The sequence below is a fragment of the Eschrichtius robustus genome, chromosome 6 (assembly GCF_028021215.1).
Source record: "Eschrichtius robustus isolate mEscRob2 chromosome 6, mEscRob2.pri, whole genome shotgun sequence".
NCBI classification, from domain to species: domain Eukaryota; kingdom Metazoa; phylum Chordata; class Mammalia; order Artiodactyla; family Eschrichtiidae; genus Eschrichtius; species Eschrichtius robustus.
Window position 1 is genome coordinate 78,045,568 of NC_090829.1, and position 20,897 is coordinate 78,066,464.

General features: G+C 48.0%; 1 protein-coding gene across 1 annotated transcript in view; it reads right to left on the minus strand.

Moving 5' to 3' along the window:
* The window catches only part of PDIA5 (protein disulfide isomerase family A member 5), a 90,954-nt gene that overhangs the window by 11,792 nt on the left and 58,265 nt on the right, over positions 1 to 20,897 (minus strand). Inside the window, exons 11-13 of the mRNA XM_068546617.1 lie at positions 19,760 to 19,896; positions 4,049 to 4,119; positions 3,352 to 3,512 (exon numbers count right to left, since the gene is read on the minus strand). Coding sequence (XP_068402718.1) covers positions 3,352 to 3,512; positions 4,049 to 4,119; positions 19,760 to 19,896 — 369 coding nt within the window. The remainder of the gene's footprint in view (positions 1 to 3,351; positions 3,513 to 4,048; positions 4,120 to 19,759; positions 19,897 to 20,897) is intronic.

Consider the following 20,897-nt stretch of genomic DNA (forward strand, 5'->3'; position numbering starts at 1 on the left):
CCTCTGAGCTTCCATTTTCTTTTCTGCTAAATGAGTACAAATGAGACCTACTTCCTGGGCTCCTTATGAAGAGCAGAGACAGTGTATGTAAAGCACCTAGTCGGTCAAGCAACTAACAGTTGCTAAGAGCCTATTATGCTCTCATAAATGACAGGCATTCGATAAGGGTTTATAATTTTTCAGTCTCTTTCTGTTCACTGGTTCCCTCCACTCTGCCTCACAAAAGTATAGATCTCCAGGGTCTTTTAAAGCCTTTGCTGCCCTTGTCCCCTTCCCTACAACCACACTTCTCTCTCCCTTCTCTGAGAAGTGTCTCTGGGGAGCGGTCTGGACCCCGTGCTGCCACACGCACCCCCTGCACTCCCTCCTTCGCGCCGGCACCACCTGGCTTCTGACCACCAGGCCTCAGGCCTTGTACCCAGCGAGGGCAGCACGAGCGCAGCACCAGGCACCCCACGGCCACTCTCACCTTTCAGAAGCCCTCCTACCAGAGACCCCTTCCCTACCTTCCCGACAGCCTTCTCTCTTCTTCTGGTTCTATCTCCGTGCCCCTGCAATTCTCATAAGATCTCATCCATCTGCGTGGCTTCCATAATCCCCTAGGCTGAGGATGACTCGAGTCCTGGCCTCTCACCCAAGCCCCCTATTTCCAGGTGTTTTTCAGGTATTTCCACCTGGAGGTCCCACTGTCACCCCAATCCCAACAAGACTTAGAACCCTTCCCTCTCCTCCACACTTCCCAAAACAGCTTTCTTCCCCAACTTCTTCGTTTTGGTTAATGGCACCCCTGCTCTCGTGACCGAGACCGGCCCCTCCCACCCTTCCTGTCTTCCCCACTTCTTTGCCCTCCAGGTGCCCCGTCAAACACCCTGGACTCTTCGGCTGACGCCAACCTTCTGCTCTGCCCTGTCCCTGCATCCTGCCTCCCCGGGCTGGCCTGCTGGCGGGCACATCTCAGTCACCCAAGCGCGGCCACCTGTGCACAAGCCTGGAAGTGCCATCAGCCTCCCCCGACACTGTCCGCTTGCCCTCCTGCTGGCGACCTCAACCCTTCATCTCAGAGCATCTGCTGTTTACGCTCTGCCTGGAGGATTCCTTCCGAGCTCCCCAAAGAACCACTATTTGTCCTCAGGCAAGGCCCTTCACCTCTCTGAACCTAAGTTTCTTCACCAAGGAAATAGGAAGAAAAACTCTGGCCTCAGTAGGATCTGAGTATGAAATGGGGCAACAGCTCTCAAAGCACACTGCAAAGGCTGGGAAGGTTCTAGCACTTAGGGGGCGGTGCTGTCAGTTACAGCGCTGCATGAGAGCTGGAATCAGTAATAAACACAGCCTCCTCTCTTTGAGTATTTCCACACACCATGCACTGTGCTAAAGCACAATAATCCAATTTAATTCTCTGGATAAGTCTATGGGAAAAGTATTGTCTCCACTTCACAGATGGGAAACCGGGGCTTAGCAGGGTCAAGTAAATGGCTTGGGGTCACGATCTGAGTGCAGGGCTCTTAGACTCCGAAGTCCATGCTCTTACCCTAGTGCTTTTCAGGTGCTCAGCAGTGGTGACTATGGACAGGACGGACAGAGACCCTCCATGCTCGCTATTTGTGCCCAGGCTTCTGGAGCGGGGATTAGCAACGATTAATGCTCTGGTTCCCCCAGCTCTCTAACCACAGTGCACGCACCAGGGACCTCACCTGAGGCCCCACCCCACTCAGTCCTTCCCAGTAAACCAGCACTGGCACCAGAGCGAGGCCAGAGAGGCGGGTGTGAAGAGCAACCTGCCTCCTGCACCAAAGGCCCGGAGGAGAGAGCACCTCGTCCCTCTTGGAGATGAACCACTACTCCGTTCTGGTCCCTAAGACAAGGCCTGGCTACTCTTAGAATCTACCCCCAGTGACCAGCAGGAAGCTGAGACCTGGACCTGGCCAGCCCACTCACCTCTTGCCCGGGCCTCTCCTGAACCTGGTGGTTCATCCCATTCCATAAGCTGGCGTTTCTCAAAACCCCATGGCTGAGGGTTTCATTCACACCTCCTGAATCAAAGCTTCAGGGACAGCAGCCCTAGCATCTGCACTTTGAGAAGCACCTCAACACCTGTAACGCTTACGTCCACCCAGGTTTGAGGACCGATGTCCTAACAAAGTGACTCCTTCTGGATGCTGCTATTTTGCACAGTTCTCACATCACTTTGTGACCCTGAAGTCTTGGTTCTCACATGGACATCATTATGCCATGTACCAGGGGCCTCTGTGAAGGCTGGAGTATGCCTCCTCTTTTACTTCATGTTCCCCCCCACTGCTGAAATAAGGCAGTATTCTCAAATATTCAAGTTATGTGTGGATGCCCGTGTGTGTGTGTGTGTGTGTGTGTGTGTGTGTCTCGGGGGAGGGGTGTGGACAGGAGAAAGCACCTGTGTGGTGGCCCAGTCAGTCCCCTCACAGGAGGGGGAAACGCTAAGAACTGCAGGTTCCACGGTCCTTGGATGAGCAATTGCAAGGCTCCTCGTGTTCTCTGGACTTGCAGGCTGTCGTGGGCTGAACTGTGTCCCCTGCCCCAAATTCACATGTTGAAGTCCTAATGCCAACTACCCTAGAATGTGACTGTATTTGGAGACAGGGTCTTTAGAGAGGTAATTAAGTTAAAATTAGGTCATTAGGGAAGACCCTAATCCAACCTCACTGGTGTCCTTTTAAGAAGAGGAGATTAGGACACAGACACTGAGGGAAGACCGTGTGAAAACACAGGGAGAAGATGGACATGGAGAGGCCTCAGAGAAAGCAACCCTCCTGACATCTTATCTTGGACTTCTGGTCTCCAGAACTGTGAAAAAAATAAACTTCTGCTGTTAAGCCACCGGCTCTGTGTTCCCTGTTGTGGCAGCCCTAGCAAACTAATACCCAGGCTGAGGGAGCTCTTCAAACCTTTATTTTCAACCCCAAACCACCACAGGCTGCACTGTGGACACTACTGAAGGCCCAGACTTGGGCCCCTGTGAGTCCAGCTCTGGATGTGAAGAGCTGTGTGTTACCTTTGTTCACTCAAAAGGAATGGAATAAAATGTAGATGATGAAACCTGGGGCCAGGACACTGGGGAAGGAGTCCCAAAAACAGAAATACACAGTTTACTGGAGCTGATGAAACCGCACCCAGAAAGGCTACCGTGACCTGCTGGATGAGTACACGTGATCAACACACCAGAGGTGGCGTCAAGATTGGGAAGTCATAGCTGTCTTTGCTCTCAGGCCCTGAGCCAAGGTCAGCGGCTCCTAAGGTTTACTTCATCTCCTCAAGGCCCTCTCCAGTGGCCGACAGCCAGGGACCAAGATGTGCTATCAAGACCATCAGACTTACTTTTGTATCCACTCAATAAAGCTCTTCTTTGTTCTGAGCGCGGGCACTGCATACTTCTCTCCATTCTTAAAATACTTGAGTGTAGGAAACTCGGAGATGTGGAATCTTTCTGCCAGGGCCTTGTTGACGGTGGCATCAACAGCTGCAAGGACACCAGAGCTCTGGGACGGGGGAGAGGCCAACCATGCACGACAGCCTCAGATGTGGTGCTGGCAGAAGAGGAGCCCAGACGCCAGCCCCCAACCCACCAAGGGCCTGCCGAAACCTCACAGGGCGGGAACTTCATACATCCCGGGAACAACTGGACACGGGCATGTCCATCATTCTCATTTGTGGGCTGAGATGAAGCCTTTTAATCTCCCCCACCAACCAGGCTGTGTAGACTGTGGCTGTTCCCAATCGGCAGGCTCCCACAGAAAAGAGGGAGAAACTTGGGGCTTCACCCCAGAGCCATGACCTGGCAGAGGTCACCTGGAAGGGTATGGGAATGTGACCCTAATCTCTCTGCACCCCTCCATCCCTGGTAGGAGCCCCACCTGTCTGACTAAGACACATCTACTCGGGGACACAGAAGTCCCGCAGGCCTCCAGGGACCAGGAGAGCTGCTACAGAGCTTGCAGGGGAAAGTCACTGTAATGATTCCTATCACTGACTCTTTAGGAGAGAGCGGTGGAGGAGTTAAGGAAAGGAAGCTTACATCTGCTTCTCCGTGGAGGACTTCTGCTGCATTCTCAAACTCTGGTTTCATTTTCTTACAGTGTCCACACCCTGCAGGAAGAAATCAAGAGAAACCATGTCCATGTCACAGAGGCTCCAGGGATGTCCCCTGCCTCCAGAAGAGAGCTGGGTCCTAGTCCCAGATACCAGGGATACCCAGGAGAAAAGAAGAACAGCACCAGCTCAGAGAAAAGAAAGCTTTTGCCTGATCCACTGGGGGTGGGGGTTTGGGAGGGGCACAAGAGGCAAAAATGAAATAATTACATCAACAATACTGGTGATATGCATATAGGTCCTGTGTGCCAGGCATGGCTCTAAGTGCTTTATACCCTCACGACAGCCCTACAAGGTATGAACTACATTATCTCCATTTTACAGATGAGAAAACTGAGGCACTGAGAGGGTGGATGACTGCCCAAGGCTACATACACAGCCACAGGTCACAGAGCTGGGCTGAAAACCCAAGCAATCTGGTTGGAGGCCACAGCCACTGGCAGCGTGTGCTTCCCGGCACCATGCTACTGTCACCACTATCATCTTCTCCAGGGCAGAAGGGATTCGGGGCCTTGAACTGGGAATAAGAATTCGCATAAGCAAGAGTATGGGAAAACATCAAGTTCCAATTGCCCCAATAAGGGAAGAGGTATGATATGACAGGCACAGTGATCTGACTTGTCATTCCCAAATAAATGGTATTTTCTTAGGATAAAGACTGCTTTGCCCTCCTCTCCTTACAACACTTGAATGCAGTAATATGTTATGAATAATGACATTTGATACATTAAAAAGGAAGCAAGCACTTTGTTTCGGTGATGACAGGACATTTGTAAATTGCTTTCATTTTAGTAGAAAGAGTACTCTCTGGCATCTACGCTGAAGGGGCTGTGAGGCGAGTAGGATCAGACTGGCTCAGGCTGCAGATGACTCTAAAGGGAAACCTGGCTGGGAGTGGGGGGTAGGGGGGCACAGACAAGGCTAAATGGATGGTGGACATGTGACTTGGCCTTCTCATGGGGTGTGCTACTGCTTGGGAGCTTAGAGCATCACAATTCTACTACTGATTATTGGGAAAAAGAAAGACAAGAAAGGAAGACACGTGGAGACCAAGCAACATGCTACTAAAAAACCAACAGGTCAATGAAGAAATCAAAGAGGATATCAGAAAATAACTCGAGACAAATGACAACAGAAACACAACTTTCCAAAATCTATGGGGTGCAGCTAAGAGGTAGGTTTATAGTGATACAGGTCTTCTTCAAGAAATAAGAAAAATCTCAAACAAACAACCTAATCTACCATCTAAAGGAGTTAGGAAAAGAACAAGCAAACCCCAAGATCAGCAGAATGAAGGAAATAATACAGATCAGAGAGGAAATAAATAAAACAGAGACCAAGAAAACAATACAAAAGATCAATGAAACCAAGAGCTGTTTTTTTGCAAAGATAAACAGAATTGATAAACCTTTAGCCAGGTTCATCAAGGAAAAAAGAGGACCCAAATAAATGAAAGAGGAGAAATAACAACCGATATCAGAGATACAAAAAATCATAAGAGAATACTACAGTCATATACCAACAAATTGGACAACCTAGAAGAAATGGACAAATTTCTAGAAACATACAAACTTCCAAGACTGAATCAGGAAGAAATAGGCAATCTGAACAGACTGATCACTAGTAGTGAAGTTGAATTTGTAATAGAATCATACACCATGATCAAGTGGGATTTATTCCAGGGATGCAAGGATGGTTCATTATCCGCAAATCAATCAACATGATATAACACATTAACAGAAGGAAGGATAAAAATCACATGATCATCTCAATAGATGTAGAACAAGCATTTGACAAAATTCAACATACATTCATGACAAAAACTCTCATCAAAGTTGGTACAGAGGGAACACAGCTCAACATAATAAAGGTCATTCATGACAAACTCACAGCTAACATCATATTCAATGGTGAAATGCTGAAAGCCTTTCTTCTATAAATTTATTTATTTATTTATTTATTTATTTATTTATTTATTTTTGGCTGTGTTGGGTCTTTGTTGCTGTGCGCGGGCTTTCTCTAGTTGCGGTGAGCGGGGGCTACGCTTCATTGCGGTGCACGGGCTTCTCACTGTCGTGGCTTCTCTTGTTGCAGAGCACAGGCTCTAGGCGCACAGGCTTCAGTAGCTGTGGCACGTGGGCTCAGCAGTTGTGGCTTGAGGGCTCTAGAGCTCAGGCTCAGTAGTTGTGGTGCACGGGCCTAGCTGCTCCGTGGTATGTGGGATCTTCCTGGGCCAGGGCTTGAACCCGTGTCCCCTGCCTTGGCAGGCGGATTCTTAACCACTGCACCACCAGGGAAGCCCTGAAAGCCTTTCTTCTAAAATCAGGAACAAGACAAGGATGCCCACTCTTGCCCTTTTCATTCAACATAGTATTGAAAGTCCTAGCGGCAGCAATCAGACAAGAAGAAGAAATAAAAGGCATCGCATCTAAATTGGAAAGGAAATAAAATTGTCACTATTTTCAGATGACATGATACTATATATAGAAAACACTAACACCTCCACCAAAAAACTATTAGAACTAATAAATGAATTCAATAAAGTTGCAGGATAGAAGCTTAATATACAGAAATCTGTTGTTTTCTTTACACTAATAATGAACTCTTAGAAAAAGAAAGCAAGAAAACAATCCTGTTTAAAAACTGCATCAAAAAGGAAAAAATACCTAGGAATAAACTTAACAAAGGAGGTGAAAGACCTATATTCTGAAAACTATAAAACAATGATAAAGGAAACTGAAGATGATACAGAGAAATGGAAAGATAACCTGTGCTCATGGATTGGAAGAATTAATATTGTTAAAATGTCCACACTGGGACTTCCCTGGTGGCGCAGAGGTTAAGAATCTGCCTGCCAATGCAGGGGGCACGGGTTCGAGCCCTGGTCTGGGAAGATCCCACATGCCATGGAGCAACTAAGCCCGTGCGCCACAACTACTGAGCCTACACTCTAGAGCCCGCGAGCCACAACTACTGAGCCTGCGTGCCACAACTACTGAAGCCTGTGGGCCTAGAGCCCGTGCTCCACAACAAGAGAAGCCACTGCAATGAGAAGCCCTCCTCACCGCAATGAAGAGTAGCCCCCACTCGCCGCAACTAGAGAAAGCCTGTGCACAACAACAAAGACCCAATGCAGCCAAAGATAAATAAATAAAAAAAAATTTAAAAAAAAGTCCATACTACCCAAAGCAATCTATACAGATTTAATACAATCCCTATTCAAAATACCCATGACACTTTTCACAGAGCTAGAATAAATAATCATAAAATTTATACGGAACCACAAAAGACCCCGAATTGCCAAAGTAATCTTGAGAAAAAGAACAAAGCAGCTGGAGGTATCACTCTCTCTGACTTCAGACTATACTGCAAAGCTACAGTAATCAAAATAGTATGGTACTGGCACAAAAACAGACACAATGGATCAATGGAACAGAATAGAGATCCCAGAAATAAACCCACACACTTATGGTCAATTAATCTATGACAAAGGAGGCAAAATATATACAAAGAAGAAAAGATAGTCTCTTCAAGCAGTGGTGCAGGGAAAACTGAACAGCTAAATGTAAAAGAATGAAATTAAAATTACATTTTCTCACAGCATATATGAAAATAAACTCAAAACAGTTTCAAGACCTAAATGTAAAACCTGAAACTGTAAAACTCCTAGAAGCGAACACAAGCAGAACACTGACAAATTGTAGCAAAATTTGTTTGGATCTGTCTCCTAAGGCAAAAGAAACAAAAGCAAAAATAATCAAATGGGACCTAAGTAAACTTAAAAGCTTTTGTACAGTAAAGGAAACCACTGACAAAATGAAAAGAAATCCTACTGAATGGGAGAAAATATTTGCAAATGATATGACTGGTAAGGGGTTAATATCCAAAATACATAAACAGTTCATACAACTCAATATCAAAAAAAACCCCAAAAAACAAAAACAAAAAACCCAAAAAAAACCCCTAACAAAAAAACAACCTGATTAAAAAATGGGCAAAAGACCTGAACAGACATTTTCCCAAAGACATCGCTAATCATCAGAGAAATGCAAATCAAAACCACAATGAGTTATCACCTCACACCTTTCAGAATGGCTCTCATCAAAATCTACAAATAACAAATGTTGACAAGGATGTGGAGAAAAGGGAAACCTGGTACACTGTTGGTGGGAATGTAAATTGGTGCAGCCACTATGGAAAACACTATGGAGGTTCCTCAAAAAACTAAAATAGAATTACCATATGACCCAGAAATTCCACTACTGGGTATATATTTGAAAGAAACAAAAACACTAATTTGAAAGGATACATACACCCCAATGTTCATAGAAGCATTATTTACAATTGCCAAGATACAGAAACAACCTAAGTGTCCATGAACAGATGAATGGATAAAGAAGATAGATACATATATACAATGGTGTATTACCCCGTCATAAAAAATAATAAAATTCTGCCATTTGTAACAATGTGGATGGACCTAGAGGGTATTAAGCTTAGTGAAATAAGTCAGACAGAGACAGACAAATACTCTATGTTATCACTTACATGTGGAATCTAAAAGAATAAAACAAGCAAATGTATATAACAAAACAGTAACAGACTCACAGATATAGAGCACAAACTGGTGGTTACCAGTGGAGAGAGTGAAGGGGGAAGGAGCAAGACAGGGGTATGGGATGAAGAGATACAAACTACTATGTATATAATAAATAAGCAAAAAGGATACAGCACAGGGAAATATAGCCAGTTTTGTAATAGCTTTAAATGGAGTACAATCTATAAAAATATTGAATCACTATGTTGTATACCTGAAACTAATATAATATTGTAAATCAACTATACTTTAATTAAAAAAAAAGAATCTGGACCAAAAAGAGAAAGAAACAAAGGAAGGAAGGCAGACAGACAGACACATACCAGTATTATCAGAGAAGACCTCCCACACCCTCCAGGAGCCACTGAGCCATGTAAACAGCTTTCCTGCCTCCATCTGAGCACTTGGCTGGGACAAAAGTTCCTCTCTCCTCCAAGGTCATTCCTGCAGAGCTCAGCTCCACATGGCACTGAGACACAAACAGGTCCGTTCCATTCCTGCCTGTTCCAACTTCCTTAGTCCATTCTCAACTTGTTCCTCCCAGGGACAGAGGGTCCCACAGTGGCTACCCTAACTGCCCCCTCAACACACACACACACGCTAACAGAAAACCCAGGCCAGTGTTGTCAAGCCCTCCTCTGGACAGAGTGCTCTGGGGGAGCCATGAGATGACTCGGTGGAGGAAACTCACTGCTGGAATCCAGCCCAGGGAGTGGCTACAATTCTCAGCCGTACCAACATGTTGGTCCTTCTCAAATGGGCCCAAGCAAGGGGGAGGGACACCTGTGGGCTCATGGTCTGACTAGAGCCCACTTGGGACCCCCATGAACCATACAGGTATCAAAGTCATCATGATATTAAAACGTAAGAACATTATTTTCCAGAAATGAACAGTTAGTGTTACCACAACCCATTTGCACTTTCTAAACAACTGAGTTACAAAAGCATTTTTTATTTTGTTTTGGTAAATTGTTTGTTTGGAACTGAAAATGTGATTTCCCCACAGAACCAACCTTATACACAGATTCTATGCAGAGTCTCGAGAGTGACCACAAAAGCCCATTTAACAGGATGTACCTGAAGCATGTAGAGCACGCAGTGCTATTTCTACTTCACTGAGCCGTGCCCCAGATGGAAAGCACACAGACCACGGTCCAGCTCGGGACTCGCAGCGGGCCTCTCTCCCTGCAGGCAGCAGCCGCCCACAACAGCCAAAGGGAGAGCATCTTCCTCAGCTCGGGGCAGACTCTGGGCTTTTCTGGGTCACTGACATTGTTGAGAATTTAAGCTTCTCCCCCACTCCTCCCATACTGATGCATATATGTTCCATACTTATGAATAACTTCAGAGGGCTCCGAATGCCCTGACCGGCTCATAGACCCCTGGTTAAGAGGCCAAGGCAACGAAGGGCTGACTGCGAGGCAGTCACTTTCCCGGCGGGGGGCTGTAGAAGAACAAGCTGTCCCCACAGGTGTCCAGGCTCAGGTATCCTTCCACGAAGATCCGCATGCCTGGAGTAAATCGGATATCCTAAGGAGGATTCTACTGACTTAACAAGACATATATTAAGACTTAAACTTTTTTTTTTTTTTTGATTTTCACTAAAATAAAAAGAATAAATCACTCTTTGGGGCTTACAGTCAGGAGGCTCTACAACTCTCAGAGGAACCCCCCCAGGCCTGCCTCCAGGCTGACCGCTCCCTGCACCCTGCCCCGAGGTGACCTCCCCATTCTCCCGCTCCCAGACTGACCTCCCCTGACAGGGGCAGAGGGAGCTCACCCTGCGTGAAGAGACACGGAGAAAAGGAAGCTCAGAGGCTCTCCTGCTGATGGAGGGTCTGTCACCCAAGAGTTCGGTCTCCCCCGGAGAGTAGGAAGTGAGCGGCCTGAGTGAGAGCCACTCAGCCCAGCAGAGCACAAGGGAGGACGCCCAGGCAGGCCTCAGGAGACCCGGGCTTCAGGCTCCAAGTGGTCTCCATGGCAGGCGGGAGGGGCCGGAAGGGGATGCTCCCCTGACCACCCTCTCCTCTACCACGTTACGACTGGTGCTGTCAGGCCAGTGCTAGCAGGCCCCACGGTCAAGGTGGGTGGTGGGACTGGGTGGGAGTGGGGGGAAAGAAGACAAAAAAAGACAAAGCCACTCATAGAAAACCACTGTTTCTTTCCAAAATGTCCCAGTCAATGAGGAAGGACCCCTGAAGATGAGAGAGTTCACCTTCATACCTTTGCCAGGCTCAGCCCTTTGATGCCACTGCCCGCTGGGGAAGCAAATAGACTCCACATCACCTGCCAGCTTCTATCAGTGGCGGGCCAGAGATGGACTCTTAAGACAGAGAATTGGCTCACTGGGAAGAAGAGCTGTGATCGACCCACGATGTCTGCACTGGACACAGGAGGGGTGGCTGGAGGACATGCCAGGAGGCGCCAGATTCTTTGGCGTGTACTCACAGCTCTCTCCTGAACCTCTGGCCCCATCTCCCAGGACTCTGCCAAGTAATTAAAGCGCTCGCTCTCTGCACTGGCCTTCCACACACTATCTCAGCAGCCCCACGAGACACAGGGCAGGGATCATCAGAAATGACGGCTCTGGAGATCCCAGGGCCACTGTTAAACAAGATGGGATTAGAAGGTGTATCTTCTGGCTGGAGCTGTGACCACATGAGCTGACCTTTTCCCTGAAGTTCTGTCCCCCGCACCCAGCTCACTTCATCACAGCCCCTGCCCTGATGGATGAGACCTCTCCATGCAGAGTGTCCACCTGGGCTCTGGCCCTTACTTTGAGTCTCCAGTTCACTCCAGCCCCACCGAACCACCTATTTCTCTTCTACTCACAAAAGACATCTTATTCATATCCTCCTATGGCATTTCATTTTGTAGTGCCCTGTGACTATTATATTGCTGTCTCTTGGTATTTAGGGGCGGCCAGAGCATCTCTTCAAATCATAAATCATATCAAATTCCCTTGGTCAAAACTTTCCAATGGCTCCCATCACAAGCGGATCGAAATCCAAACTCCTTCTCACAGCCACAAGTCCCACACCATTGGACTTTCCTACCCTCCAACCTCAACTCAGGTCATCTCCCTCCTGTCCTCTACTCTGCAGCCTGTGGCCTCTTTCTGCTTTCCTATCTCACCAAGCTCATTTCTACCCCCATGGCTCTTATTGGGCTGTTTGCCTGGAACACGATCTTCCCTCAGGTCTCTGCGTGGCTGATCACTTCACATCATGCAGGCTTTAGTTCAAATTTCACTTCTTCAGAGAAATTCCCTGACCACCTGACCACCTAACCCCAAGAAGCCTCAACCCATCACACTCACTTCCAATAGCCTGCTTATTTTCTTGACTGTACTCAAAGCAGCTGGAGTAATCTGCTTACTTGAAACTTCCAATCCCCCAAGTGGATGTAAGCTCTCTACAGGCTTGGATGTCCATCTCACTCACCACCTCATCCCTGGTACTGAGGATGGCATCCCACACACTTTGTGAATGAATGAACCTCATGGCTGTGTTGTTCAGGTTATACCTGTGCACACAAGGTTTAACTGAACTAAATCCTTTTGGGGCAAAAGTCACACCAAATAGTTGCTAGTTTAACTAAACACCTCTACTTAGTAAAACTAGCAGCCAAGTCAGTTACTATGTGCATACCCTCCTCTCCACACCACCATTTATACACTTCCCCTGCTCCTTACTAGGTCTGGAAAACATCTTTGGAAATCTCCAACATCTCTGGATGTTGTTCTGAAGTTACCCATACATTCCCAAGAGTTCTCTTGATAGCATTATGGTTTTCACTACTAACATCAATTCCCTCTGCTCCCTAGACAAGGTACTAAGGCTAAGCAATAAACCTCTGTAAACAGAGTTTATAACGAGGAGACCAGCCAGGCCCCAAGGAGGAGAGAGGTCTGGCGGAGCAAGCGTCTCCCTCGCTGGCACCCGCCTGTCCTGGGGAACTGTGGGTCACGAGCAGTGACTGCCTTGACCCCAGCCTCCGGGCCTGGCCTTCAGGCTGTCCTGGCAGTGTGGGCTGCAGGAGAGCCAGAGGAGGACGGTCAGAAGCAGGAGCAGGACTCCAGCCCACTGCGTTTTACTGTCCTGATTGTGATTTGATGGGCCATTAAGTTTTACTGCCAAACTTCCTTGTTGGGTTTTTATCAGCTGTGTAAGTGCACTTACACTGACTTTCATGACCTGGCAAAGAGGCTGCCCGTCATTTCCTTGACCACACTCTTTTCTGGCTGTGGGAATGTTGGCCTCCCGTCAATCCCAAACCTTCAGATTCCTCTGGATTCCGTTAACTTGAGTTACACCTATGATTTTATTGCAGGCCAGCTATGGAGACTCTCCTGGCTCCTGGAACCAGAATTTTCCAGGAGACCAGATTACTCTGGAAAGCTCTCTAGTACCTGGTTCTCAAGAGGAGCCTGGATTTTCCTACCCACATTCCTGCTGCCTTGCCTGGACCTTGGCTTGGGCGTGCCAGGGAGGTGGGGCTCCTACAGATGCTAGCAGAAACAATGATGCTGTAACATTGTGATGGGCCCCCCCGAAACCTCTGGGCTCTTTCGAGGCTTCCCGCTGTATACGCACCAAAGCGGACTTGTAGACACTCAGACACTCTGGGGCAGACACACACTGATGAATGCCTCATCTACCACGCAGCCCTCTTCTCGCACAAAGAGAAAGTTGGGATTTTTTTTTCTTCCTTTACGTTAGTGTAAAATGTAGATAACAAGCTTTAAAATTTTTTCTTCCAGGCTTCTATCCTAAGGAAATAATCTGACATGTGGACAAATATTTATGCATGAAAATGCTCTCTGCGGCCTGATTTATAGTGGGGAAATACAGTAAACAACTCAAACCTTCAACATTATGGTGCTGGTTAGGTAATTTATGGTGCCATTATATAATGGAATATTATGTGACCACAAAAAGTACGTACAAATAAGCATTTTTAATAACATAAGAAAATACTTACAAGATAATGTTAATAAAAATGTAAAGGAAAAAGCACGGAAAAAAGAACTTAACGAATAAAATGAAATCCCTTCCTCCCACGTGGCACAACAAACAAATGAAAAATCCAGATGAATTAAACAAAATGAGAAAAACAAAAATATTATCACAAAATGCAGGGCACTACTTTTATATCCCGGATGTCAGGATGGGAAAAGGCAGCCTCGCAGAGGGCTTGGTGATGAGGCTGTGGCCTCTAGAACTTGGGTTTTAATCCTGGCTCTACCTTTTTGGCTATGTGACCTTTCGCAACCTTCTCAACCTCTTGGTGCCTCCCTTTCCTAACCTGTAAAATGGGGATAATCACGATATCCACTTCACAGGATTTGCTGTGAAGATTAAACGAGTTAATATATGGAAAGTGCTTCCAACAATGCCTGATCCACAGCAAGTGCTCAATAAACATTCTAGCTTTTATTTGACTACAAAAATGTAGTGCTCTTTTTTTTTTTTAAGTTTTTTTTTTTTTTGATGTTGTCCATTTTTAAAGCCTTTATTGAATTTGTTACAATATTGTTTCGGTTTTATGTTTTTGGTTTTTTGGTCACGAGGCACATGGGATCTTAGCTCCCTGACCAGGGCTCGAACCCGCACACCCCTGCGTTGGAAGGTGAAGTCTCAACCACTGGACCGCCAGGGAAGTCCCGAAAATGTAATGCTTTTGTACACTGAAAGGCAGCATAAAGAAAGTTAAAGTAAGCAACAGACTAACAGAGAACATCTGAACACAGAAAATAGATAAAGATTAATATCCGTAAGTATGGAGCTCTAAGTCAAGAAGAAAAAGACAACCCAGTAGAAAAATGGGCAAAGGGAATGAACAGTTGGTTCACAGAAGAAACATGGAAGGCTGATTACCACATGAAAAGATGCTCACCTCCCCTGGAAGCCAGGGAGCTGTGGACAAGTTGCCCCTTTGCCCTTTTTAGCAGGAATGTAGGCAGCTGAGACAGGAATGTTGTTAATATTGTTCTTAAATTATTTGTGTAATTAAAAATTAAAAGTGGTAGCACAAAGGAGTTTTACAGCAAGATGGTTACACAAATCTACACGTGTTAGGAAAACAAATCAATTTAACTTTATGGTAATTTAAAAAAATAAAAGTTAAAAACAAGGGAAAGGGCTTCCCTGGTGGCGCAGTGGTTGAGAATCTGCCTGCCAATGCAGGGGACACGGGTTTGAGCCCTGGTCTGGGAAGATCCCACATGCCATGGAGCAACTAGGCCCGTGAGCCACAACTACTGAGCCTGCGCGTCTGGAGCCTGTGCTCCGCAACAAGAGAGGCCGCGATAGTGAGAGGCCCGCGCACCGCAATGAAGAGTGGCCCCCACTCGCCGCAACTAGAGAAAGCCCTCGCACAGAAACAAAGACCCAACACACCCAAAAATAAATAAATAAATAAATAAATAAATAAATAAATAAATAAATAAATTTATTAAAAAAAAAAAACAAGGGAAAAATAAAAGAAAATGCAACTAGAAAGAATGATGACAAAAAATGGAAAGTGGTTCCTACCTATGGGATTATAGGTAGTTTTTTTTCCTTAATCATTTATATTTCTCTGTACCATCTACATTTTCTATAGAGATCACATATTACTTGGGAATAAGACATAAATGATGTAAGAAGCAGAAATTCTGGAGTCTGACAGGGACCTGCTGCCGAATCCAGAGAGGCAGCCCAGCCCTGGAAGGCAGGCCAGGCCCTGCGGCCTCCAGCACACTGCTGCTGGGAGTTATGGCAAAGGAAACATCTCATCCCAGGCGGCCCATTGCCAAGGAAAGGGGCAGAGCTGTGGACGGGCTGCTGTAGGCCTGGGGAAGGGGCAGCAGGGGCGCCCTGGTGCCCCAGCAGCTTCTTCTTAGGCCCCTGTCTGCCCCGTCAGCACCCGCATGGGAGAGACAGGCTGCTCCTCAGGGTCCCCCTTCCTGGGAGCCGCACTTTGTCCCTTCTACCTCCCCATGCGAGTGACACTCACTCGGGGGGGACATTACAGCATCATGTCCTTCCCCGGCCTAACGCAGGGCTGCAGGTACACGGAGAGGGAGGAGCAGGTAGACATTACTGCAGCAAAACGGACAGTGACAAGAGAAGACGAGTAACAACGTACAGTGACTCTTCTCGTTCAGAATGCTGCCGAAAGAAACAAAAGCCACCATGGGGCGGTGGCCGCTGGTGTCCTGCTGCCTCGCCCTCTTCGGACACCGCTTAGTGCTCTGTGGGATCAGGGGGCCAGGCCTGGTGCTGCGGCCTCCCCCATCCACTCAGGGCCCCGCGCCGAGGGCCAGATGGACGGCAGAGGGGCCCGGGCTCTGCCCTCGCACCGCATGGTGCTCACGCCCCTGTAGGAGGCCACTGCTTGCATCACACTGTCCTTCCCAGGAGGCCCAGGATCCCGGGCAGTGGGCTCTGGAGGGCACACCTGCTTGCGAATCTTGGCTCCCCCTGCTCCCTTGGTGTGAGCGGGGCCGGGGACTGGAGCTCACGAACGTGGAGGGCCCCGCACTGTGCTGGGGGGCTGAGCTTATTGGTTCAATGACAACTCAGGCACCAGGAGTAAAGGCTGCAGAAGAATCTATGTGGGGTTTCTAAGGGACTCCAGCTGGGAGGGGAAGGGAGGAAAGGCTGAGATGGGAATTCAAGCAGCAGGAAAGCTGGAAGGGAGGGTAAAGAAGCAGGGGGCCAATGGAGATGTTTACTAATATGCAGCAACCAGCGGCCCAGGTGCCTTTCCTGCCAAGAACCGAGGAGTGCGGCTCCTCCGAAGGCACCCAAAGAAGGTTCCAGGCAAGTGGGACCCGGAAAGAAACGAACACTGAGCACTTCCTCTGTACAGAAATAACACTGCAAACAGAGACCATGGCTCTTTCTGGGAGTCTGTATCAGGAATAATGTTAATCCTCTTCTCTGTATTTTCCTATATTTTGCCTTTATAAAACATACACGCACTCCTTTTTAATTATCAAGAAGTCATCAAGATAAATTCAGCTTTTTAGTTTGAGCTCCACTATTTCAGTCTGTGGGGATCTTTTAAAATCTTAATACAATTGTTCGACATTTTAACTAGCTTCCTTTTTCCAACTCTAACCCTTGCAGATTTGAAAGTTTGCCTTGTTTTTTATAGTTTCAACAAAACTGCTTATAAAAAAACAAGTACCACCCTCTAGACAGAACCAAGCCAGACTCACAGTCACAGAGCACCAAGGGGATGGTCCCCTCATGGTGGCCTCATCCTGCCCCGTTCTCCCTACTGCACTTAGGAAAACAACAACTCATTCATTTTTGATAAAAGAAAGACACACTAATTCATCAACTTAGCAATCCTATCCCAAGAAACAAACCAAGCACATGTGGCAATCCTTAGTAGAATTTATGGTCTTCTATGTTGATAGATCCCAACTTGTTTTCCTGGGTCTCCAAAATGGTCTGTTTCTTAACCACTCCCTATTTGGTCTGGGATCGGCACCTGTAACACTGTAATTTCCGGAATTCACATTTTATTCGCTTGGGAAACATGAGCCAGCACTGCCTGTCTCTGGCCTCCTGACATTTGTCCTTTTCTCTAGGTCCCTCAAACACCACAAAAGTGGTTTCCTGATCAGTGTGGGTTCTTGGGAGCACTCCGGCACGAGATGCCCAGCTAGGCAGCTAAGAGGGCCCTGCTGTCAGTTCACCCCTCCTGGGCTCAGATTCCTCTCTAAACCATGTACAGTCCATCCCTTCTAAAGCCCACGCTCCTAGATGAAGGAGGAGGACTGTGTAGAGAGATTAGTTAATGCAGAGCCACTCCCATCGGATGGGAACTTAAACAGGCAGTTCTTCAGGGAGCTTCACCTCGGGCTTTTGCCTGGATCCCCTCTCACTCTGCCAGTCCAGCAGAAATACATACATACACACACACACACACACATACACACACACACAGAGGCAAAGCCGGGGGGCTGACAGACACCTCATCAGAGAATGCAGGGTCCCTAACAGGCAGACACCCACCAACAGAAGCCTCAGATATTTCCATTTGCTAAATTTGAATCGGAACCCTCTCAGCAAGGGTAGTGTGCTCATTAACAATGACTAACGGGGAAAACAAAAGCTGCCATCTGGTTTCTAGTTCTCATTCTCTAATTTAGCTCTCAACAACCTCATTTGTTCGTTTTCTCATTCATTAAGCCCTTACTCTATACCCATAGGTGACTTGGATTGGGGGAGTGATGATCATTCTGGTTCAGAGAGTGAGGAGGGTGCATTATAAGGGGAGGGGGCAGGGAAAAATTTATAGCCAGGCTCTGGGGCCCAGACCCTGCAAGCATCAGGTACTACAATGGATTGCTTACAACCTAAGAGTACAAGAAGAACACAGACAAAAATTTTTCCAGTTTGCAACCAGGGTTCTATAAAGAAAGGGCTTAATAAACAATTATTAAACAATTCCAATCTATCAGGTACATGTTGCTAGGATTCATCAAAGGGGATACGTACTCTTCATGCTGTGATGCATAAGCCACAAAGCACTGCTCAAACCACTCTGTGCTCTTCCAGGAGCCAGACGGCTCTCTCGACACAGACTGGAAGTACTGACACACAGCGGGGGAAGTTCCCAGGGGGGAACTGAAAACAGTGAGCTGGTATCTGCTTCTACTGCTGGGACAGGGACGCAGGCAGGGTGAGTTCAGCCCTGGATGCAGCATGACTCCCTGCAAGACTTGCTTCCATCAGCAACTCTGAGACTGGCCGGGAGAGCACACCTCAGCAGGGAGAGCACTGCAGTGCTGCCCGGCGGGCATTCATCAGGTACCTTCAACCACAGGGATGCCCTCATGGAGCCCTTGCAGGGCTGGGCGTGATGTGCTCCTAAGGCCCTCTCTGTCATTGCCCCTAATTAGGAGGCCCTTTGAAACTTCATGTTTTAGGGTTTTTTTTAGGTTTTTTGGGGTCATTTTTCTAGAAATTCAGAAGAAGAAAGGCCAAAAATAATTTTCCTTTGGATCCTCTTTAGAATTTGGCACTTACAAGAAAGGAGGACTTGGGGAAATCCCCAGTAGCGGTCTGTACATGAACAATTCCTGATTAACCAAACCCATGTGATACGACAGGGGAAGCGGAAGACGGGAAGGCCAGGGCTCAGCAGTACAGGACTCACAGAGCAGTGCCATTTCTCCGTGCAATAGTCTCCTTGTCTGTAAACTGGGGCTAATCACATTCGCTTTGCAGCACTGTGGGTAAGATAAAAGGAGATGACCCTGCGGGCAGCCACTTTGCCACCATAAGGCAATACACAATGAATAGCGTGAGGATCTCTACGACAAAGATGATTAATAAAGTATTCTCTCACTAAAGATGCCGCTGTGGACTGGGCAATTATGACACTGATCCATGAAGCAGTTGTTTTTGCTTTTTTTTCCTCTTACCCACCATCACTGGGCCCAAGAGCTGGCAAGAAGCTATGAGAGAGGAGTACCCCACACACATGCACTCTGTCCCAGGGTGCTGGGGACCCACCTTCTTCACCCATCAGGATGGGCCCACCTTCCCCAGGAGCTGCTCCCTGGAACTCTGTGCCCAGGGGCTGTCATCCCCTTGCTCACCTTTCCAGAAGCAGCCTTCTCCCTCTCAGAAACGAATTACAATCAATTTTCCATTCTCCGCGGGAACGGGGAGGACACTGGCCTAGAAAACTCCTGAGCTACAGGGCTTTTCAGCCAATACTGCAAACACATTTTACAGCGTTCACATGTTTTCCTTCCTTGATCCACCAAGGCTGCTTCAGGCTGTGACGGACGCCAGCTGAAGCAGAAAGAAGCTGTTCTAGATGCTGCGGGGTCTGAGGCTCCAGCCCTGGCCTCCCTGTGCCCTTTCAACTACTGGGCAAGATTCGGGCCCTCTTGGGGCCTCAGTTTCCCCACCTGTAAGTTGAGGGATGATTGCCGTCCTAGGTAATATCTAAAGGCTCAGAGCGGCGCCCGCCCTGCAGCGCCCGAGGGAGGGAGGCTGTGGCAGAGAGGAGCAAGGTTCCACTCACATGGGGCGTGGAACAGGACGAGCACAGAGGAGTGTTCCTTCACAAACTGGTCAAAGTCTTCATCGGTCAGGTGATAAACGGAGCCGCCCTCATCTGCCCAGGGAGTCTCGGGGACCTGGGGCTGTGGCGGCTGTGGACTGGAAGACCAAAAACAGGCAGAGCTCAGAGCACGCGCCGGGGCCCGCGCAGCCCTTACCCCCAGCGGCTCGCACGGCCTGCTTCAGGGGCGCACCGCCACCCCCCGGAGGAGCGGAGCAGGACTCCTCGGCCCTGCCCACCTCCGCCGTCCCCTCAGAGCCCAGAGGTGCTCAGCGGATAGCCTGTGGCAAACAGTGGCTTCAGCTGCAGCTCTCTGGGCAGATCAAGAAACCTCACTTCCTCCCTAGAATCGGGGGTGTTCGTTAGTATCTCAAGCTCTTTCAAACGTTCAGCCAACTGGCAAGAATAAACAGCAACAGCAAAGAGTGAGCTTTGGCAAAGTTAACTGTTGTGTTGCGTGGTGCCCACAGGGTGGGGAGCGGGGAGAGGGAGTTAGAAGGGAGGGGTGGTGGTGAGGAGGAAAGGCAGAGGCCAGGTGTCTGAGAAAGACCAAATACCCGGGAAGGGCTGGGGGGCGGGGAGGCGGGTGCAAGGCGTTCACCGACCAGCGTGGGAGGAGGGTCGTAATGAGGAAGAGTGGGGCCCAGGGGAACAAGGCACCCTAACTATGACAGCATCCAGGCTACATCACGAACCCTTCCTAGAGACTGGAACAAAGTTATCTGGTTCTCCAGAGGCAGAATGCTGGAGCAGAAAGGGGCAGGCTCAGAGGTCAGTCCAAATCTGTGCTCTGCCACCATGAGCTGCAAAACCTCAGGCTGGTGCTTAACCTCCCTGGAGCCTGCCTCCACCTGGGACAGCCATGTGCTGACCTCTATGTCACCAGCAGTTGTGATGCGGGAGGCTCACAGCTGGCCTCTCTTGCTCCAAAGTTGAGGATAAGGCTGCTAGTGACACAAACTCCCTGATGCTTTATGAACACCTTTGCCAGAGCACCTTAATCGCTACTTTGAAAAAACGCTTTAGGGTGACAAATGTGAAAAGACAACCATTGTTTCCTGCCTTTGAGAGCTTACAGTAGAAAAAAAGTGTAAAGTTC